The 23,576-nt window shown below is 39.0% G+C and overlaps 1 protein-coding gene across 1 annotated transcript in view; it reads left to right on the forward strand.

The window, feature by feature from the left end:
- The window catches only part of LOC111970761 (E3 ubiquitin-protein ligase rnf213-alpha), a 60,514-nt gene that overhangs the window by 4,226 nt on the left and 32,712 nt on the right, over positions 1 to 23,576 (forward strand). Inside the window, exons 4-24 of the mRNA XM_070445785.1 lie at positions 3,873 to 4,309; positions 4,789 to 4,998; positions 7,654 to 7,821; positions 8,083 to 8,288; positions 8,436 to 8,728; positions 9,004 to 9,260; positions 9,382 to 9,603; positions 9,906 to 10,095; positions 14,854 to 14,909; positions 15,123 to 15,282; positions 15,832 to 15,987; positions 16,135 to 16,233; positions 16,318 to 16,440; positions 17,475 to 17,664; positions 19,083 to 19,256; positions 21,093 to 21,245; positions 21,384 to 21,982; positions 22,090 to 22,249; positions 22,373 to 22,590; positions 22,860 to 22,997; positions 23,200 to 23,361. Of these exons, the coding sequence (XP_070301886.1) occupies positions 3,873 to 4,309; positions 4,789 to 4,998; positions 7,654 to 7,821; positions 8,083 to 8,288; positions 8,436 to 8,728; positions 9,004 to 9,260; positions 9,382 to 9,603; positions 9,906 to 10,095; positions 14,854 to 14,909; positions 15,123 to 15,282; positions 15,832 to 15,987; positions 16,135 to 16,233; positions 16,318 to 16,440; positions 17,475 to 17,664; positions 19,083 to 19,256; positions 21,093 to 21,245; positions 21,384 to 21,982; positions 22,090 to 22,249; positions 22,373 to 22,590; positions 22,860 to 22,997; positions 23,200 to 23,361 (4,371 nt within the window). The remainder of the gene's footprint in view (positions 1 to 3,872; positions 4,310 to 4,788; positions 4,999 to 7,653; positions 7,822 to 8,082; positions 8,289 to 8,435; positions 8,729 to 9,003; positions 9,261 to 9,381; positions 9,604 to 9,905; positions 10,096 to 14,853; positions 14,910 to 15,122; positions 15,283 to 15,831; positions 15,988 to 16,134; positions 16,234 to 16,317; positions 16,441 to 17,474; positions 17,665 to 19,082; positions 19,257 to 21,092; positions 21,246 to 21,383; positions 21,983 to 22,089; positions 22,250 to 22,372; positions 22,591 to 22,859; positions 22,998 to 23,199; positions 23,362 to 23,576) is intronic.

Here is a 23,576-nt window from a genome sequence, read left to right on the forward strand (position 1 = left end):
GTGTCATATGCAGTAGAGAGAGGTATATTGCAGTGAGTAGAGGGTATAATGCAGTCAGAGTATAGATTGTAGAGTGTATGTCCAGTAGAGTATAGAGTATAGAATGTATATGCAGTAGAGTAGAGTGTATATGCAGTAGAGTAGAGTGTATATGCAGTAGAGTTTAGATTGTAGAGTGTATATCCAGTAGAGTATAGGGTGTATATTCAGTAGAGTATTGAGTATAGAGTGTATCTGCAGTAAAGTGTAGAGTATATAGTGTATATACAGTAGAGTATAGAGTGTGTATGCAGTAGAATATAGAGTGTATGTGCAGTATAGTATAGAGGGTATATCCAGTAGAGTAGAGGGTATATGCTGTAGAGTATAGATAGTGTAGAGTATTGAGTATAGATGGTGTATGCAGTTGAGGATAGAGTATAGAGTGTATATCCAGTAGAGTATAGAGTGTATATCCAGTAGAATATAGAGTGTATATTCAGTAGATTGGAGTGTATATTCAGTTGAGTATTGAGTATAGAGTGTATATGCAGTAGAGTATAGATTGTAGAGTGTATATATAGTAGAGTATAGAGTATATAATATATATGCAGTAGAGTAGAGTGTTGATGCAGTAGAGTATAGATTGTCGAGTGTATATCCAGTAGAGTATAGGGTGTATATTCAGTAGAGTATACAGTATAGAGTGTGTATGCAGTAGAGTATATAGTGTGTAGGCAGTAGAATATAGAGTGTATATCCAGTACAGTATAGAGTGTATATTCAGTAGAGTAATGCGTGTATATTCTATTGAGTATAGAGTGTGTATGCAGTATAGTGTAGAGTATTCTTTCAGTAGATTATATAGTGTATATGCAGTAGAGTATATAGTGTGTATGCAGTAGAATATAGAGTGTATATGCAGTGGAGTATAGATTGTAGAGTGTATATCCAGTAGAGTATAGGGTGTATATGCAGTAGAGTATACAGTATAGAGTGTGTATGCAGTAGAATATAGAGTGTATATGCAGTAGACTATACAGTATAGAGTGTATATCCAGTAGAGTATAGAGTGTATATCCAGTAGAGTATAGAGTATGGAGTGTGTATGCAGTAGAATATAGAGTGTATATGCAGTAGAGTATAGAGTGTATATTCAGTAGAGTATAGAGTGTATATTCAGAAGAGTATAGAGTGTATATTCAGAAGAGTATAGTGTATATTCAGTTGAGTATTGCGTATAGAGTGTGTATGCAGTAGAGCATAGAGTATACATTCAGTAGATTATAGAGTGTATATCCAGTAGAGTATTGAGTGTATATTCAGTAGATTATAAAGTGTATATGCAGTCGAGTATAGAGTGTATATGCAGTAGAGTAGAGTGTATATGCAGTAGATTGTAGAGTATATATCCAGTAGAGTTTATAGTATACAATGTATATGCAGTCGAGTATAGAGTGTATATGCAGTAGAGTAGAGTTTACATCCAGTAGATTATAGAGTGTATATCCAGTAGAGTATAGAGTGTATATTCAGTAGAGTGATACACGTATAGAGTGTAAATGTGCGGTCGAGGTAGAGTGTAGTGCAGTAAGAGTATAGAGTGTATATGCAGTCGAGTAATAGAGTGTATGTGCCAGTAGAGTATAGGGTGCTATGCAGTAGAATCTAGAGTGTAATATTCAGTAGGGTATATAAGTGTATATTTCAGTTAGCGTATAGAGTGTATATCCAGTAGAGTATAGAGTGTATATGCAGTAGAAGGTAGAGGGTATATGCAGTAGAAAGTATAGATTGTAGAGTGTATGTCCAGTAGAGTATAGAGTATAGAATGTATATGCAGTAGAGTAGAGTGTATATGCAGTAGAGTAGTGTGTATATGCAGTAGAGTTTAGATTGTAGAGTGTATATTCAGTAGACTATTGAGTATATAGTGTATCTGCAGTGGAGTATAGAGTGTGTATGCAGTAGAGTATAGAGTGTATATTCAGTAGAGTATAGAGTGTATATTCAGTAGAGTATAGAGTGTATATTCAGTAGAGTATAGAGTGTATATTCAGTAGGGTATAAAGTGTATATTCAGAAGAGTATAGAGTGTATATTCAGTAGGGTATATAGTGTATATGCAGTAGAGTATAGAGTGTGTATGCAGTAGAGTTTAGAGTATACATTCAGTAGATTATAGAGTGTATCTGCAGTAGAGTATAGAGTGTATGTGCAGTATAGTATAGGGTGTATATGCAGTAGCGTATAGAGGGTATATTCAGTAGAGTATAGAGTGTATATCCAGTAGAGTATAGGGTGTGTATGCAGTAGAGTATAGAGTGTATATCCAGTAGAGTATAGGGTGTGTATTCAGTAGAGTATTGAGTATAGAGTTTATATGCAGTGGAGTATAGAGTGTATTTCCAGTAGAGTATAGGGTGTGTATTCAGTTGAGTATTGAGTATAGAGTGTATATGCAGTAGAGTATAGATCGTCGAGTGTATATCCAGTAGAGTATAGACTCTAGAGTGTATGTTCAGTAGAGTATACATTATAGAGTGTATACGCAGTCAAGTATAGAGTGTATATGCAGTAGATTAGAGTGTATATTCAGTTGAGTATTGAGTATAGAGTGTATATGCAGTAGAGTATAGCTTGTAGAGTGAATATATAGTAGAGTATAGCATGTGTATGCAGTAGAGTAGAGTGTTAATGAAGTAGAGTATAGATTGTCGATTGTATATCCAGTAGAGTATAGGGTGTATATTCAGTAGAGTATACAGTATAGAGTGTGTATGCAGTGGATTATATAGTGTGTAGGCAGTAGAATATAGAGTGTATAGGCAGTAGTGTGTAGAGTATAGAGTGTATATCCAGTAGAGTATAGAGTGTATATGCAGTAGATTATAAAGTGTATATGCAGTAGAGTAGAGTGTATATGCAGTAGATTGTAGAGTATATATCCAGTAGAGTATACAATGTATATGCAGTAGAGTATAGAGTGTATATGCAGTAGAGTATAGAGTGTATATCCAGTAGAGTATAGAGTATATATCCAGTAGAGTATAGAGTATACAATGTATATGCAGTAGATTATAGAGTGTATATCCAGTAGAGTATAGAGTGTATATCCAGTAGAGTATAGAGTGTATATTCAGTAGAGTATACAGTATAGAGTGTATGTGCGGTCGAGTATAGAGTGTATATGCAGTAGAGTATAGAGTGTATATGCAGTAGAGTAGAGTGTATATGCAGTAGAGTATAAAGTGTATATGCAGTCGAGTATAGCGTGTATATGCAGTAGAGTTGAGTATATATGCAGTAGAGTAGAGTGTATATGCAGTAGAGTACAGATTGTAGACTGTGTATCCGGTAGAGTATATGGTGTATGTTCAGTAGAATATTGAGTATAGCGTGTATATGCAGTGGAGTATACAGTATAGAGTGTACTGTATATGCATTCGAGTATAGAGTTTATATGCATTCGAGTATATAGTGTATATGCAGTCGAGTATAGAGTGTATATGCAGTAGATTAGAGTGTATATGCAGTCGAGTAGAGTGTATATGCAGTAGAGTATAGATTGTAGAGTGTATATCCAGTATAGTATATGGTGTATATTCAGTAGAATATTGAGTATAGTGTGTATATGCAGTGGAGTATAGAGTATAGAGTGTATTTTCAGTAGATTACAGAGTGTATATGCAGTAGGGTATAGATTGTAGAGTGTATATCCAGTACAGTATAGAGTATAGAATGTATATGCAGTAGTGTGGAGTGTTTATCCAATAGAGTATGGAGTGTATATGCACAGATTTTTCTTTGTTTTGTTTGCCTTAGTTACATTTAAGTACTGATCTGTGTTATATTTGAAAATACAATTATATAACACTTTTGTTTGTACATAGAGTGAAGACTCTGAGCTGACCACAGACACACATCAGAAAGAGGAGTCGTCTGGGAGTGAGAGCTATGCAGCGGTGGATGTTCCCCCTACAGGAACTCCATCTAAGACCACTGCTACTCCTGCTGCCACTCCAACCGTACCCTCCAAACTTCCACCCTCTCCTGTCCCATCCCCGTGCCAGACAACCACAGAAGACCAACCCGAAGGTCCATCAAAGGTAAATGAAAGTGAACCGCTGAACGAGTCAAACACAAGCCAAACCCAACCTAGTTCAGTAAAACAAGACTTGCCTGAGAAGACTGCCTCATCCACACATGAGGCAACAGATCAGAACACAGGACCTGCCGCAGTCCCAACTCAACCAGGAAGACAGCTGTCATATAAAGAAGCTCTGATGGGAGAAACCACAGAGACAAGAACAGTAAAGAGGAAGCAGAGGTAATCAATATCTCTCTATTCTATTATGATTTATCATATACAGTGGGGCAAAAAAGTATTTAGTCAGCCACCAATTGTGCAAGTTCTCCCACTTAAAAAGATGAGAGAGGCCTGTAATTTTCATCATAGGTACACTTCAACTATGACAGACAAAATGAGGAASAAAAATCCAGAAAATCACATTGTAGGATTTTTAATGAATTTATTTGCAAATTATAAGAACAAGCTAAAAAAGCCAACCCAAATGTAAGTTTATATATTAAATTGGTCCTTTCAATTAAACCATGTTACATGTCAAATCAAAATAAACTATTCAATGCACATTTTACATAGACGTCACAACAGACTTCATGGGAAATGTAAGGAACAAGTAATGCCTAAACTATTACAGTTGTTGGGGGAATGAAAGTACCGGTAGGTTGTTTTAGATGTTTTGAAGTTCAGAGTATTTTGACATTTGGGAACCTCCTGCTTTCCAGGAGCCCTGAAGGGAGCAAGGAAGCAGGAGTCATGAATGAACAACAGACATCCAGTAACCAGAGTGACAAGTGTACCAAGGATGAAGCAAACTCACAGCTGTGTGTTGACCCACCCCAAGTATCAACTGATGACCCAACAGATAAGTCAAACACAAGCCAGGAAGAAACAAAGAAGGAAAACACGGGAAAGCAGTCACAGCCTCCCCAATTGTAAGTGTCTGTTATAGATTGAATGTGTCTAATACAGGGCTACTGACTGTGACCATACAGTCGCATTTGGCCACCCTTTGACTTGACTGATTTGGTCAAACGGTAAGGTGATTTATCCTCATGACTCCTGTAATGAAAGTGTCTGTCCTGTGCCTGTTTTACACTGTTTAATGATCGAGATAAATCTTATGGCTTTGAGATAAATACAGAGCTAGTATCAGAGACGAAGAGGCTGGTAGTCGGAAATCAATTACATGTATTGAATTAGAAAATTAATGAATTTGCCCAAGTTGATATAATAAGACATGAACCGAATGCATCAGTAATGATTATTTCCTGTAACTTTCTAACGAGGCAACAACACGGGACTGCCCCTGTCTCATGTGTGTGTGCTGTAGCCGTTAGGGATGCTAATGATATTTGTCTCCTGGTAGATTGAGAAAGGCTGTCCCAAMAACTAGTAGCTAAACGCCTACCTGGCAGAATTATATCATGATTATTTTAAAAAATCCAGTGGGTATTTGTTTTGCAAACTCTATCATCACATGTGCACTACAAAAACACAGCTAAACAACAGCCTCTTGCTAGGTGTGCACTGGAATTAAAGGGTAACTACTGTACACTCAGGGGTGAAGTAAGGCGGTACAGTCTAGTACAAAATAAATAGTGGGGGTATGCAGTACCGGTAGAACATGAGGCTATCACAATAAATGATAGTAAAATGTTAAGATAACTGTAGACTTTACACCATTATTTATCATTGCCGCATGATTGAGGCATGAAAAATGTGTGAATGGTCTTGAAAACGGTTGGTATAGCCTAGGCTCCAAAATGCGATGTCATTTGATGAGAACGTTGACACTTTGCTAAGGCAGAGATGATTGGCTGACACTGAGACGTTTGCGGACAGCAGTGGACACATCCATTCTGGTCTAATGACAATTGGCAAATGTCTTTACACTTGTTGGTGTTTTGTATAAAAGATGTCTCTTTTCATTCACCACTGTTTGGAGGCTGAAACATGTTGTGAGTGGATGAACGTGCGTGGGCAGCCTAGTAAGCCTTTGAAATTATTTTTTGACAATCAGATGAAAACATATTAGCTGGTTGTGTTTATGCCACAATAAAAGGTAATACATTTTAAAAGGATAAATGAAAAATATTTTTCGACTAGGCCCACACGCAAGCGTGTGCACACATACTTTAGGAGGTCCTGTATTGGGAAGAAATTAAATCTACTTTCACCCCTGACTACACTCCAAAATCGAAATATCTTACATTTTTCCAATACCTCAAATTGTCTCCTGATGTGGTGTAAGCATGGTTGTTTTTCTAACAAAAAAGTGTGATTTCTAGAGTGAAAACCTGAAATAACTGAAAAATCAAAACCTGGTACAACAAAACCCCCCCAAAATTTTTGGGGGTGAAAAACTAAATGGAATTTGGCAACAAAAAAAATAACCTAGATTTGATAGAGTTCCCACTTTGGCAGGTGGTGAATTAGCAGCAATTGAATTAGGCCAATATGTTATATTAGTGCACATAAAGATGAAGGCAAATCTCTATTGAACCCCCCCAAAATAATTCTTTAGTCTTATTTTATAACAATAATAGCCTAATTGTCAACCCAAAATTCATGACAATCACTGGATTAGGTTGCATATCAAAATATCTTAATCGTGCATTCTTGCTTGGACGTGTTAGATGTAACAACTTATTTATTGAATACCATCTCAGTAGTTTATTACACTTCTTATTAATCATTGTGAATTACTTTATAAGATGAAACTATTGAAACTAATTTTTCTATTGTGTGACACCACAATACAAATGTTTGAGTGCCACCAAACTGAAAAACTGAAAAAGCAGTGCCACCAGGGGAAAACATTAGTCTGGAGCCCAGCTAATGTTTTAAACTGTCACAGGTACATCTTCACCAAACATTAGTCTGGAGCACAGCTAAATATTTGAAACCTGTCACAGGTACATCTTCACCAAACATTAGTCTGGAGCACAGTTAATATTTTAAACTGTCACAGGTACATCATCACCGAACATTAGGCTGGAGCCCAGCTAATATTTTAAAACTGTCACAGGTACATCTTCACCAAACATTAGTCTGGAGCCCAGCTAATTTTTAAACTGTCACAGGTACATCATCACCGAACATTAGGCTGGAGCCCAGCTATATTTTAAACTGTCACAGGTACATCTTCACCAAACATTAGTCTGGAGCCCAGCTAATGTTTTAAACTGTCACACTTACATCTTCACCAAACATTAGTCTGGAGCCCAGCTAATATTTTAAACTGTCACAGGTACATCTTCACCAAACAGTTCTGGAGCCCTGCTAATATTTTAAACTGTCACAGGTACATCTTCACACAACATTAGTCTGGAGCCCAGCTAAATTTTAAACTGTCACAGGTACATCTTCACCAAACATTAGTCTGGAGCCCAGCTAATATTTTTACACACTGTCACAGGTACATCTTCACCAAACATTAGTCTGGAGCCCTGCTAATATTTTAAACTGTCACAGGTACATCTTCACCAAACATTAGTTCAAACTACCCGTCATTCTTTAAACAAGTCTGTGTCATGGAACCCTTGATATTTACTGATACTGGTTTTTGTCTTGTTTTCTCCTTACAGCCCAACCAAAGTACATCATGGTCCTGGTAAGGATGACCTTACCATTTATTTTCACGCTGTTGTATCCAAGCGTTTCAAGTTGGACCCATCAAAAGACATAGTTTGTTTGAGATCTGGAAGTCTTTTTGGGACCTGGGATACAAATGGTTTGAAAATGGAAATCACACGGTAAGGTTTCATTTTTCTCTCCCTTTGTTGGCACCAATGTATTTAATGTCTAATAATTGATGTGACTTTTCAATTCACTGACTTTTCATATCATTAACTCTGATTAGTGCGTCTTAAGCAAGTCATTTTATTATGTGTTTCTCAAACTTGTTTTTGGAGTGATAGTGTGAAACAGTTGTCCGACAATAAACATTGTGATTTCTTATGAGCCGGTAACGTCATTTCGAAAATGTTGCGTATTTTTCATCATCCACTTTAAAGGAATTTAGGAGAGAATGGATTTCTTGTTGAAGGACGGATGGTGACCTCTAAAAAGAATGTTGGTGTCTCCATACCTTACAAGTATGTTGTCTACAAGAGGAAAGACGACTCATATGAGTATAAATATGAGCACATCTACCTAAAGGATGCAAAGCAACATGTCAACAGGTGCCTATTAGTCAAAGAGGATCTTTTGACACTTGACGGTAATGTTCGACTATTATATAACTAACAAGACACCACACACACACACACTATGCTAATCAGGGTGCCTTTTCCACTTCTATGTGAAATGTATATGAAATGACATTGAAGCCATAAATATTATACTGATCAATTTTATTTTCTCATAGGGGAGTGGCACCAATATGATGATATCATATGCACAGATCCTGACCAAAGTTGGATATCACGCTTCACAAGCAGGTTTGCATGGCGGGATGACTGCAAGAAAAAGGTAGTGGCGGGCAGACAGCTGGCTGGAAAGGTGATGCTGGGAAACATTTTTAATCTCCTTCAAACATGGAGTGACGTGAACATTAGGAACTTCTTTACTCAACTCCAGCAGTTCTTCACCAATTACAAATCCCCCTTCCTCCATGTGGATGGTCCAAAGAATTGGGATCTGCCGTATGGAGAAGAACAGGTAGATTTGCGTTCCTATTTTGAGGAACTGTCATTAAGTAGCTTTTATGAACGAAATTGATATATAACTTGTGTTCATAAATGCTTTTATATTTATTGTTAACTGCATATTATGAAGACACACAAATTGAAATTTGTGTTACCTTGCCGTTGTTTCAGCTATTCTGTCAGCCATATTGTTATTTACATGTTGATGACTCAATCGCAAAATACTTAGGAGTTGTTATCGTATGAATGTAAATGTATGGAGTCTTTATTGTACATTCCTTTTTTCAGGTGAAAACCCTTTTGAAAGAGTTCATGCAGCAAGCTATAGATGGTGAGAACCAAAAGGGGAATGAGAAGCGTGAGGATTTCTTCTCTGATCCTCTGAAATTAGGAGTTATTATCCTGGTTGTCCACATCAATTACAGTTTAGATGTCAGTGGACATATTTCTAAACTGTGTGAGTTGCTCTGCCTGCCTAAAAAGCCAAGAGAAGTTTTCCTTCCATACTGGACAGATTTCAAACAAGGGCTACCAGGTGACATCAGGTGGGAAATCATTTTCTTTCCTCAGCCACTGAAAGTAAAGACCTTGCTAGTGTTTCTAATCTAATGAACAACATGTCAATATCTTGAACTGAAGATGGATGTTGTCTACTTCCTCCTTCAGGGTTTCAGAGGCAATTGAGACTCTATTCAACTTTGCAAGAAAACATGGAGTTGAGAAGTGGATCTTGGTTATCCCCCTACTGCATCTGCTTAGAGGGGACAGCAAGCCTTTTGAGGCTGTTCCTCTGACCATGAATCCAAAATTTGATATCTGGGCGGGGCTGAAAGGGATCAAAATTCCAGAAGGCTACACAGACTCGATGATTGGAACACAGGGATTGAGGTAATTGGGAAGGCTTCACTTAAGATTCAATTGGAATGAATGGACAATAAAATGGTTACGTCTGAACCAATTACAACAACAGGTTGAAAAAAAGTAATACTAGTACTAGTAGTAGATATTAAAATCAAATCCTATAAGTATCCCTAGAATCATACCTTTCACATTGCAGTCCAGATCTCAATTATAGGTCTACTTTATTCTGTGCACTTAACCAACCATTCGAATATTTATCCTATTACACTGTATTTGTTTTGTCCATGCTGCTGATTTAAATCTCAGAGTTTTGCCTTCTTGAAAATTAGTGATTCCATCCAAATCATGGAAAAGCACAAACACCTTGTGGCGATGGACTGTCTCGTTACTCGCTCTTGGATGTCTCTGTTGGGGCTGGATAACTTGTTCAACTATGCATCAATCATCCCTCTTGATGTCTTGGACACTCTTCAACACCTCCAGTTTAGTCTGACTTCCGGGGAGAACTATAAACATGAGGTACATATGGCCCTTCCTTTTGAAAAGTGAAAAAGTGTTTTGTATTTCTTTTTTGTGAATTAGTTTTATGTCATACTCAACAGCATGAGTTCATGTGACTGCACTAAAAAGCTATGCTAAAAATGGACATTTGATTTATTAGATCCTACATCTTACAACATGCTATTATGAACTTACTGTGTGTGTGTGTATGTGTGTGTGTGTGTGTGTGTGTGTGTGTGTGTGTGTGTGTGTGTGTGTGTGTGTGTGTGTGTGTGTGTGTGTGTGTGTGTGTGTGTGTGTGTGTGTGTGTATATACAGTTGAAGTTGGAAGTTTACATACACTTAGGTTGGAGTCATTAACACTCGCTTTTCAACTACTCCACAAATGTCTTGTTAACAAACTATAGTTTTGGTAAGTCGGTTAGGACATCTACTTTGTGCATGACACAAGTCATTTTTCCAACAATTGTTTACAGACAGATTATTTCACTTATAATTCACTGTATCACAATTCCAGTGGGTCAGAAGTTTACATCCACTAAGTTGACTGTGCCTTTAAACAGCTTGGAAAATTCCAGAAAATGATGTCATGGCTTTAGAAGCTTCTGATAGGCTCATTTACATCATTTGAGTTAATTGGAGGTGTACCTGTGGATGAATTTCAAGGCCTACCTTCAAACCCAGTGCCTCTTTGCTTGACATCATGGGAATATCAAAAGAAATCAGCCAAGACCTCAGAAAAACAATTGTAGACCTACACAAGTCTGGTTCATCCTTGAGAGCAATTTCCAAATGCCTGAAGGTACCATTTTCAACTGTACAAACAATAGTACGCAGGTATAAACACCATGGGATCAGGCAGTTGTCATACCGCTCAGGAAGGAGACGCGTTCTGTCTCCTAGAGATGAACGTACTTTGGTGCGAAAGTGTAAATCAATTCCAGAACAACAGCAAAGAACCTTGTGAAGATGCTGGAGGAAACAGGTACAAAAGTATCTATATCCAAAGTAAAACGAGTCCTACATCGACATAACCTGAAAGGCCGCTCAACAAGGAAGAAGCCACTGCTCCAAAACCACCATAAAAAAGCGAGACTACAGTTTGCGACTGCACATGGGAACAAAGATTGTACTTTTTGGACAAATGTCCTATGGTCTGATGAAACAAAAATAGAACTGTTTGGCCAYAATGACCAGGAAAAAGGGGGAGGCTTGCAAGCTGAAGAACACCATCCCAACCGTGAAGCACGGAGGTGGCAGCATTATGTTGTGGGGTGCTTTGCTGCAGGAGAGACTGGTGCACTTCACAAAATAGMTGGCGTCATGAGGTAGGAAAATTATGTGCACCCATGAAGCAACATCTCAAGACATCAGTCAGGAAGTTAAAGCTTGGTCGCAAATGGGTCTTTCAAATGGACAATGACCCCAAGCATACTTCCAAAGTTGTGGCAAAATGGCTTAAGGACAACAAGTCAAGGTATTGGAGTGTCCGTCACAAAGATCTGACCTCTATCCTATATACAATTTCTGGGTAGAACTGAAAAAGTGTGTGCGAGCAAGGAGGCCTACAAACCTGACTGTGTTACACCAGCTCTGTCAGGAGGAATGGGCCAAGATTCACCCAACTTATTGTGGGAAGCTTGTGGAAGGCTACCCGAAACGTTTGACCCAAGTTAAACAATTTAAAGGCAATGCTACCAAATACTAATTGAGTGTATGTAAACTTCAGACCCACTGGGAATGTGATGAAAGAAATAAAAGCTGAAATAAATAATTCTCTCTACTACTATTATTCTCTATACTATTATCACCACAATGAAGTGGTGATCCTAACTGACCTAAGGCAGGGAATTCTTTCTTCGACTAAATGTCAGGAATTGTGAAAAACTGAGTTTAAATGTATTTGGCTAAGGCGTATGTAAACTTCCGACTTCAACTGTACATGCATAAATACATACTAACATACAGTACCAGTCGAAAGTTTGGACACGCCTACTCATTCCAGGGTTTCTTTATTTTTTATTATTTTCTACATTGTAGAAGACATCAAGAAGACATCAAAACTATGAAATTTCACATATGGAATCATGTAGTAACCCAAAGATTGTTAAACAAATCAAAATCTATTTTATATTTAAGATTCTTCAAAGTAGCCACCCTTTGCCTTGATGACAGCTTTGAACACTATTGGCATTCTCTCAACCAGCTTCATGAGGTAGTCACCTGGAAATAATTAATATTAATTAACAGATGTGCCTTGTTAAAAGTTAATTTGTGGAATTTCTTTCCTTTGTAATGCGTTTGAGCCAATCAGTTGTGTTGTAACAAGGTAGGGGTGGTATACAGAAAATAGCCCTATTTGGTAAAAGACCAAGTCCATATTATGGAAAGAACAGCTCAAATTAGCAAAGAGAAACAACAGTCCATCATTACTTTAAGACATGAAGGTCAGTCAATCCGGAAAATTTTAAGAACTTTGAAAGTTTCTTCAAGTGCAGTCGCAAAAACCATCAAGCGCTATGATGAAACTGGCTCTCTAGAGCACCGCCACAGGAAAGGAAGACCCAGAGTCATTTAGAGTTACCAACCTCAGAAATCGCGAATTAACTGCACGTCAGATTGCAGCTGAAATAAATGCTTCACAGAGTTCAAGTAACAGAGACATCTCAATGTCAACTGTTCAGAGGAGACTGCGTGAATCAGGCCTTCATGATCGAATTGCTGCAAAGAAACCACTACTAAAGGAGAGCAATAAGAAGAAGAGACTTGTTTGGGCCAAGAAACACGAGCAATGGACATTAGACCGGTAGAAATCTGTCCATTGGTCTGATGAGTCCAAATGTGAGATTTTTGGTTCCAACCGCAGTGTCTTTGTGAGATGCAGAGCAGGTGATCTCCGCATGTGTGGTTCCCACCGTGAAGCAGGGAGGAGAGGGTGTGATGGAGTGGGGGTCCTTTGCTGGTGAAACTGTCGGTGATTTCTGCAGTGATACGCCATACCATCTGGTTTGGGCTATTTGACCAAGAAGGAGAGTGATGGAGTGCTGCATCAGATGACCTGGCCTCCACAATCACCCGACCTCAGCCCAATTGAGATAGTTTGGGATGAGTTGGACTGCAGAGTGAAGGAAAATCAGCCAACAAGTGCTCAGCATATGTGGGATCGCTTTCAAGACTTTTGAAAAAGCATTCCAGTTGAAGCTAGTTGAGAGAATGCCAAGCGTGTGCAAAGCTGTCATCAAGGCAAAGGTTGGCTACTTTGAAGAATCTCAAATATAATATATTTAGATTTTTTTGGTTACTACATGATTCCACATGTGTTATTTCATAGTTTTGATCGATTCACTATTATTTTACAATGTAGAAAATAGTACAAATAAAGAAAAACTCTTGAGTAGGTGTATCCATACTTTTGACTGGTACTGTACACTTTTTCCACTTTTTCCACATTTTGTTACGTTTCAGCCTTATTCTAAAAAGTGTTAAATAAAAACAATTCCTCAGCAATCTACACACAATACCCCATAAATACAAAGTGAAAATAGATTTTTTGAAATGTTTGCAAATTTATTAAAAATAAAGACAGAAATACCTTATTTACATAAGTGTTCAGACCCTGCTATGATACTCAAAGTTGAGCTCAGGTGCATCCTGTTTACAATTTTCATCCTTGAGATGTTTATACAACTTGATTGGACAACTTGATTGGAGTCCACCTGTGGTAAATTCAATTGTTTGGACATGATTTGGAAAGGCACACACCTGTCTATGTAAGGTCCGGTCCCACAGTTTACAGTGCATGTCAGAGCAAAAACCAAGCCATGAGGCACAGATCTGGGGAAGGGTACCAAATAATGTCTGCAGCATTGAAGGTCCCCAAGAACACAGTTCTTAAATGGAAGAAGTTTGGAACCACCAAGACTCTTCCTAGAGCTGGCCTCCTGGCCAAACTGAGCAATCGGGGGAGAAGGGCCTTGGTCAGGGAGGTGACCAAGAACCCGATGGTCACTCTAACTCTAACTCACACAGAACTCTAGACTGGTCAGGATCGAGAGAAAGATGAGCAGAGCAAAGTACAGAGAGATCCTTGATGAAAACCTGCTCCAGAGCTCAGGACCTCAGACTTGGGTGAAGGGTCACCTTCCAACAGGACAACGATCCTAAGCACACAGCCAAGACAACGCAGGAGTGGCTTCGTGACAAGTCTCTGAATGTCCTTGAGTGGCCCAGCCAGAGCCCGGACTTAAACCTGATCAATAGCTGTGCAGCAACGCTCCCCATCCAACCTGACAGAGCTTGAGAGGATCTGCAGAGAAGAATGGGAGAAACTCCCCAAATACAGGTGAGCCAAGCTTGTAGCGTCATGTCCAAGAAGACTCAAGCCTGTAATCGCTGCCAAATGTGCTTCAACAAAATACTGAGTAAAGGGTCTGAATACTTACATAAATGTGATATTTCATTTATTTTATTTTCCATAAATTAGCAAAAATATCTAAAATGTTTTTTTGCTTTGTCATTATGGGGTATTGTGTGTAGATTGATGAGGACATAACCTTTTTTTAGATTCAGGCTGTAACGTAACAAAATGTGTAAAAAGTCAAGGGGTCTGAATACTTTCTGAATGCACTGTATAGATGTGTGTGTGTGTGTTTGTTTGTTTACATTGTTATTTGTACTCTTGTGAAAAATGTTGTTGCATAAAAGCGGTCAGCATCCTGAAACAGTCATGGATTCATGCCATTGTGTCATACCATCCGCCATTCTTTTTACTGACAGGCTGTGAAGGATTTGTTGTCACGTCTCTTCAGCAGAGTTAAGGAAAAACAGCACAGGTAACACCTGTCTCAAAACAAACACAATATTTAGAGTTGTTCTCAATTCCATCTGAGTAGCAAAGGAATTTGAATTGAAATACATGAAGTGATAATTGTCTGTTATTTCCCACAAGGATTAGACAGACTAGTCATGCAGCTCCTCACCATGACATGTTTCAAGGTTGACATTAAATGCTTGTTCCCCATCACTAACCAGCGTGTTGTTTTCAGCCATGACGACAGATATGGGGACTTTTGCCTCAAAGCAGCTGTGAGCCTTCTGGAGACCATTTGTAAGAATAAGAAAAGTCATTTGGACCATGAGATTCCTTTGGTTTGCCTGGATCTTGTCAGTCTGATTGCAGAAATGGCTGGTGCCTTCCATCTCCAGGTATATCCAAACACAACCATCAATTCAACCTTTGCCTTTGCTTTTACAGTGCCTTTGCTCTAAAAATAAAAAATGTGTTTCCGTTTTAATAATCTCATAATAATCAAGAAAAGAGTAGGCAGATGAATAATGAAGCTCATGAGCTTTACTCCAGGTGGACATACAGTGGTATAAAAAATATATAATTCAATATCGTGCAATAAATGGTAAACAAGATGGCCTTGCTTGAAATGATAATAAGCATTTCATATTTTAATGTACCTATTTGAATCTGTCAAAGCCATTTTTCGAGTAGAAGTTGTATGTCTCTAAAACCCTATACTGTACATAACTTGAATTATATAGACTTTTTAGAAGGAAAGAATCAACATGGTGGTTCTTAAAGCAAAAATGGTCTGAATTTATTTTCAATACAGTCTGGCTTAGCATTACAAGGCCGATTTAATGTTAAGCCAGGCTGAACTGAATTGTAATATAATGAGTGATTTGTCCAAGAGATAAATATTTGATGAGTCTGAATATTTTTGTTATGAATTACTATTCTTGTAGACAAAGGAAGTGACAAATAACCTTTTGGACAACACGTGCAAAGAGAAGTTAAAGGAGACCATGACCATCATAAAGGAATGGCTGCGAATCACATTCAAGAACAAATTGGTTAAAGATCTCAATAACATTGATTTTGCATACATGTATGAGACTAAGGTAAGATGTTTTGTTTTACCAAATTAAATAATTGATACAAATAAATATTATATTTGTATTATTATTATTGCAGAACAGTTGGCGTTGGAATTGGAATTCTAGTGTTTGATAAAAGGAAAACTGAATAGTGAAAACCTTTTCCTGTAGGTCTGGAACAAGCTGATCTCACTTCAAATTGGTTCAGAAGAATTCACCCAATACTGGAGAAATACATTCTTGAATGATTTTGAAGGAAAACTCAAACAGGTGAGATATGGGGTACATCTACAAGTTCATCAATTAAAAAGATATGTATGTACATAATTCATTCATATTTTGTATGGCCATCAGGAAACGTCCATGCATCAAATTGAAATATATATCAATAAGATAGAGGAAGTGAGCGGGACGCTGCCATTCTTGGAGAACTCATTGGAGAAATGCGCTTTGGAAGCAGTCACGGTCATGTGTCAGGCAAGATGAATAACATCATTATTTAGAAAAATATCAAATACACATGTTTAGCAGATGTTATTGGTCACATACACGTGTTTAGCAGATGTTATTGGTCACATACACATGTTTAGCAGATGTTATTGGTCACATACACGTGTTTAACAGATGTTATTGGTCACATACACATGTTAAGCAGATGTTATTGGTCACATACACATGTTAAGCAGATGTTATTGGTCACATACACATGTTTAGCAGATGTTATTGGTCACGTAACATGGGTTGCAGATGTTTGTCATGTACAACATGTTTAGCGATGTTATGTTCACTACACATGTTTAGCAGATGTTATTGGTCAGCATACACATGGTTAGCAAGATGTTATTGGTCACGTACACATGGTTAGCAGATTGTTATTGGTCATGTACACATGTTTAGCAGATGTTATTGGTCACTACACATGTGTTAGCAGATGTTATTGGTCACTACACATGGTTAGCAGATGTTATTGGTCACGTACACATGGTTTAGCAGATGTTATTGGTCACATACACGTGTTTAGCAGATGTTATTGGTCACATACACGTGTTTAGCAGATGTTATTGGTCACATACACGTGTTTAGCAGATGTTATTGGTCACATACACGTGTTTAGCAGATGTTATTGGTCACATACACGTTTAGCAGATGTTATTGGTCACATACACATGTTTAGCAGATGTTATTGTTGGTGTAGAGAAAAGCTCTAGTAGAAATTAAGTTTCACTTTCAGTCTGGAGATGTACATTTACATTTACATACATTTACGTCATTTAGCAGGCGCTCTTATCCAGAGCAATTTACATGAGCAATTAGGGTTAAGTGCCTTGCTCAAGGTCATGTTTTTTTTCACCTAGTCAGTTCAGGGATTTGAACCAGTGACCTTTTGGTTATTGGCCCAACGCTCTTAATCGCTAGGCTACTTAATCGTTAAGCTGTGCATTGAGTTTGTCGGGAAGTAATGATCAAACAAATGCTTTTTTTAATCTCCAATTTTCATTTGACATGATCAGGGGATCTCTCAGGAGGCTCTCTTTGAACGGTTGAAAAAACTTGACTTTAGCAAGTTTGAGAGGCTAATATCTACTATTGTGATGAAGTCCTGGCCCAAGACTGGCAATGGCGAATACCTGGAAGGGGAGGACTGTGTAGTGGAACATCTTCTCAACTGGTCCATGGCCAAAAGTGTCTTTCAAGTCCAAGGTGAATTTTCTCAAGAAATTCCACTGCTCTAACCATTTCCACAACAATTTCCACATACAATCAAGGCTAACATTGGGTGGGAATGTTCAACACAGTTGTATATGGAAAAATTGACATACAATGGCTATTAAATGTAAAACTGTCACTTCCAAATGTTCATTGAGAGCTACACTATACAGCATATACAAAAGTACTTGGACACCCCTTCAAATTAGTGGATTCGGCTATTTCAGCCACACCCGTTGCTGACAGGTGTATAACATTGAGTACACAGCCATGCAATCTCCATAGACAAATAGTGGCAGTAGAATGGCCTTACTGAAGAGCTCAGTGACTTTCACAATGGCACCATCATAGGATGCCACCTTTCAAACAAGTCAGTTCGTCAAATTTCTGCACTGCTGGAGCTGCCCTGGTCAACTGTAAGTGATGTTATTGTGAAGTGGAAATGTCTAGGAGCAACAACGGCTCAGCCGCAAAGTGGTAGGCCACACAAGCTCATAGAACGGGACCGCTGAGTGCTGTAGCGCGTAAAAATCGTCTGTCCTTGGTTGCAACACTCACTACTGAGTCCCAAACTGCCTCTGGAAGCAACGTCAGCACAAGAACTGTTCATCGGGAGCTTCATGAAATGGGTTTTCATGGCCGAGCAGATGCAAGCCTAAGAGTGCCGCCATTGGAAGAACGCACTTACAGAAGTGGAAACACGTTCTCTGGAGTGATGAATCTCGCTTCACCATCTGGCAGTCCGACGGACGAATCTGGGTTTGGCGGATGCCAGGAGAACGCTACCTGCCCGAACGTATAGTGCCAACGGTAAAGTTTGGTAGACGATGAGTAATGATTTGGGGTTGTTTTTCATGGTTCGGGCTAGGCCCCTTAGTTCCATTGAAGGAAAATCTTAACACTACAGCATACAATGGCATTCTAGATGATTCTGTGCTTCCAACTTTGTGACAACAGTTTGGGGGAGGCCCTTTCCTGTTTTAGCATGACAATGCCCCTGTGCACAAAACGAGGTCCATACAGAAATGTTTTGTCGAGATCAGTGTGGAAGAACTTGACTGGCCTGCACAGAGCTCTGATCTCAACCCCATAGAACACCTTTGGGGTGAATTGGAATGCCGACTGTGACCCAGGCCTAATCGCCCAACATCAGTGCCTGACCTCACTAATGCTCTTGTGGCTGAATGGAAGCAAGTCCCCGCAGCAATGTTCCAACATCTAGTGGAAAGCCTTCCCAGAAGAGTGTAAGTTGTTATAGCAGCAAAGGGGGGACCAACTCCATATTAATGCCCATGATTTTGGAATGAGATGTTCGACGAGCAGGTGTCCACATACTTTTGGTCAGTGTATTTACATTTGAGTGCATTTTCCAAATGTCCACTTAAACATACTAACTATGTTTTGTATTACAGGTGAAAATCTGAAAATGATTGACCATTTGTCAGACGATGCTAAAGAGCGGATGGTTGTGGCAAGATCTGCGTTCAGTTCTGTCTCAGATAAAGTCATCAACGGCAACATCCAGATGAAGACTCTCAGTAAAGTCCTCTCAAGGAGAACAACATTCATTGAGCTTTTGAAGATAGGTGATTGTCAGAAGAATATACCAAATTAAGACATTTAAGTATAAATATTGCTTTAATCCTACTGTAGTAGACAGGAAAACCTCTCCAGATCGAAAGTTTAATGACATCCAATAAAGAGTTAATCTACTGTGTTGTTGGGAGGTTGGTTCTGTTTAAGGTCCAAATTACAGGCAAAATATTCATAGTACGTATTATAAAACTGAAAAAGTTTTTGGTCTTGGTTTGGTTTCAGGTCTTCGTCACTTCACCTTACATCAAAATAAGTCCCCCAAATGACTTTCTGGCAACTCATGCATTAACAGTGCATCCGGAAACTATTCAGACCCCTTTACTTTTCCCACATTCTGTTACGTTACAGCCCTATTCTAAAATGGATTACATTTTTGTTCCACCTCATCAATAAACCATAATGACCAGGTCAAAAACAGAAATTTTGCAAATGTATTAAAAATAAAAACAGAAATACCTTATTTACATAAGTATTCAGACCCTTGACTATGAGACTCAAAATTGAGCATCCTGTTTCCATTGATCATCCTTGAGATGTTTCTACAACTTGATTGGAGTCAACCTGTGGTAAATTCAATTGATTGGACATGATTTGGAAAGGCACACGCCTGTCTATATAAGACCCCACAGTTGACAGTGCATGTCAGAGCAAAAACCAAGCCACGAGGTCGAAGGAATTGTCCGTAGAGCTCCGAGACAGGATTGTATTCTTAAATGGAAGAAGTTTGGAACCACCAAGACTTCCTAGAGCTGGCTGCCTGGCCAAACTGAGCAATCGGGGAGAAGGGCCTTGGTCAGGGAGGTGATCAAGAACCCAATGGTCACTCTGACAGAGCTCCAGAGTTCGTCTGTGGAGATGGGAGAAACTTCCAGAAGGACGACCATATCTGCAGAGTGGCCAGACGGAAGCCACCCGTCAGTAAAAGGCACATGACAGCCCGCTTGGAGTTTGCCGAAAGGCACCTAAAGGACTCTCTGACCATGAGAAACAAGATTCTCTGGTCTAATGAAACCATGATTGAACTATTTTGGCCTGAATGCCAAGCGTCATGTCTGGAGGAAACCTGGCACCATCCCTACGGTGAAGCATGGTGGTGGCAGCATCATGCTGCGAGGATGTTTTTCAGTGGCAGGGACTGGAAGACTACTCAGGATCGTGGGAAAAATGAACGGAGCAAAGTACAGAGAGATCCTTCATAAAAACCTGCTCCAGAGCACTCAGGACCTCAGACTTGGGTGAAGGTTCACCTTCCAATAGGAAAACGACCCTAAGCACACATCCAAGATAATGCAGGAGTGGCTTTGGGACAGGTCTCTGAATGTCCTTGAGTGGCCCAGCCAGAGCTCGGACTTGAGCTTGTAGAGTCATACCCAAGAAGACTCAAGGTTGTAATCGCTGCCTAAGGTGCTTCAACAAAGTACTGAGTAAAGGGTCTGAATACTTTTGTAAATGTGATATTTCAGTTTTTGTTTGATAAATTAGCAAAAATGTCTACAAACCTGTTTTTGGTTTGTCAATATGGGGTATTGTGTGTAGATTGATGAGGGGGAAAAAACGATTTAATCCATTTTAGAATAAGGCTGTAACAACAAAATGTGGGCAAGTCAAGGGGTCTGAATACTTTCCGAATGCACAGTTTATTGCTAAGTATGCGTGCTTGCTAGCAATGCCAAAAGGGGACTTTTATTTAGATCTGAGGTTAAGTGGTTGTTACTCAAAAAGTCTTGATCTGTGGAGGTTCTCCTGGTTACTCGTCAAAGGAACCACATTGAGCTCAAAGTATCGTCTTCATTGTTTGTTTTTTATTATATATATATTTTTTACAGATGGCCTGTGTGAAGATGGTCGTTGTAAGGACGACACCACTATGAACAGATTACTGAGATTTAGAGAAGAGGAAATGGAGGCAGTGAACAGTTACAAGAAGATGGTTGAGGGCCTAATTATAATTTGTCTCCAACTCCAGGAGCATGTGAAAGGTGAGTTAAATTATATTTGATAAGGGTATACATTAAAGCTTATGTTATTGGTACTGTTTATCAAATATTTGATGATGTATGACTGCAAGATGTAACAGCCTTGGTCATGGTTCTCATTGATGTCATATTAATCCACAGTCGATGTGAAAGAGCTGGAGCTCAAAAACCAAAAGAACATAGATCAGATGACGCTGGATGAATTCATGGAAGTTCACAGACTTGACGGGCACACCTCTGACGTAACTGGGGAGGTCACATACTTTAACCTCTGTAATGCCACCAGGCAGATGGCATTTAAACTAAATGCTGTCAGGGAAAGCTTCATTTTTGCTATGTGCTTGGAGAATCAAGCCAAAGAACTTTCCCACAACCATATTGACACTGACGAGATAGAAGTGTACACTCTTGATGTGATCCACAGCAAAATATTCCAGGGTTGCTATGATAATTACGAGAGGATCTATGAGAGTTTGAAATCTGGCACTTTATCATTGGAGGATGTGGATAGCATCTTTGAAGTCTACAAAGACAAGTACGATGAGATGAAAAGTGATCTGGAGATCATGTGCAGAATCAACTTGTCTGATGATCGAAGATGGATCAGGAGGCGAATCGAGCAGATCCAACAGTACCATGACCTTCATCAAGCATTGGATTCAGCCAAGGTCATTATGGATGTCAGAAAGACAATCTGTCCTCAAGGGGACTTCAAAGTGCTACAGAGTTTGCTGGATGTGGTGAGTAAGGAAAATTCTCAAACAGTCCACATGTGTTCAATCAATGCACCTTTCCCAGCATTAGGCTACTACTGTATATTTATATATATATATTACAATGTTTCCAGAGTAATGCAGACTTTAAGGAGAAGAGTCTGAATCACATTGATGACAATTTGATGGAGACTAAAAAGGTTCTTGAGGACATCACAGAACCTCGCAGACTGTGTCTTCAGGAGCTTGGCCTTTGGGGGAACTTTGTCAAATGGGTCAAAGAAGCTCTTGAAGGTAAGGTCATATCAAGACAGAAAGAGCAGCACCAGTAGTAGCCAACTAGGTTGTTTGCCATTACTAATTCAAACCGTTTTTACATGGAAAAAGGGATAAATGTTTAATGTTTTGCCATTGCAGATATCAATGAGCTGAAAGTGTTTGTCGACCTGGCCTCCATCTCTGCTGGAGAGAACGACTTGGATGTGGACCGTGTAGCCTGTTTCCATGATGCTGTTCTTGGTTACTCCTCGATGCTGTATGGGTTACCACAAAATGCTGACTTTAATGCCTTCAAGGAGGCTTTGACAAAACTATGGAAGGCGCTTGGAAGTGACAGCAACATACCAAATAAGCTGGTAAGATGTTCTGACAATTATGACATATTTAGTATATTTATATTWAATATTTGGGGAAAAGCTTGTCGAACCAGCAAGCAGAAAGGCTGCTATTGGATTAAATGCGGAGTGGATTTTCAGAAGTGTTTGATTTGCAGAGCAGCATTTACTGGCCTGAATACATACACATCTAAATTATATAAGCCTTCACAATCTTAGCATGCCATTAGGTTTGGAACTTGAACTCAAGTTTAAACCACATTCTATGATTGATTCCTCCCTGATTGCAGCGGGATACTGCACGCCATTTGGACTGGTTGAAAACTGTGAAGGACAGCCATGGGTCTGTGGAACTCTCTTCTCTTTCTCTGGCCACGTCTATCAACACAAGAGGCATCTATGTTATTGGTGCACATAACCAGAAGAAGGTCTGTTCAATCATTTAAACATGTTTTTAGAGACAATTGAATGATTATTTCACGTTTTTTTTTTTTTTTTATATTGTCATTATGGAGTCAATGTCTATATTTGTACTCATGTTTGCCATTGACAAATATCTGTAAGTACTCTCCTGAATACCTGCAGCGGTAGATTGACATGTTGGAACTTGTCCATTGTTTTCTCCTTTAGCTGAGTTTAGACACTGCCCTGAAGSTACAGGTTCCAGACCAGCAGGAAGAAGGTCAGATGCGCAACTACTCCTTAGAAGACCTGAGAGATCTGCAAAACAAGCTCATGCTGATGTCTGGAAAGGGGGAGCAAAGCCAGAGTGAAGTGGATCACTTTACTGAGGTAAGGGGATTGGACACCAAGTGAACCATCACAAACCTGAAATGATAATTTACTGAAAATGTTTATTAATTAGATTATCATGCTACCACAGGCTCCTTACGACATGCATTGACATATTACAATAAATATGGTTCTCTTTCAATTATTCACTTCAATATCTCACATTAACACCTCGAAACACCTACTCTCGAAATAATCAAAAGCATCTGATGGAG

The sequence above is a fragment of the Salvelinus sp. IW2-2015 genome, linkage group LG11 (assembly GCF_002910315.2).
Source record: "Salvelinus sp. IW2-2015 linkage group LG11, ASM291031v2, whole genome shotgun sequence".
Classification (NCBI taxonomy): domain Eukaryota; kingdom Metazoa; phylum Chordata; class Actinopteri; order Salmoniformes; family Salmonidae; genus Salvelinus; species Salvelinus sp. IW2-2015.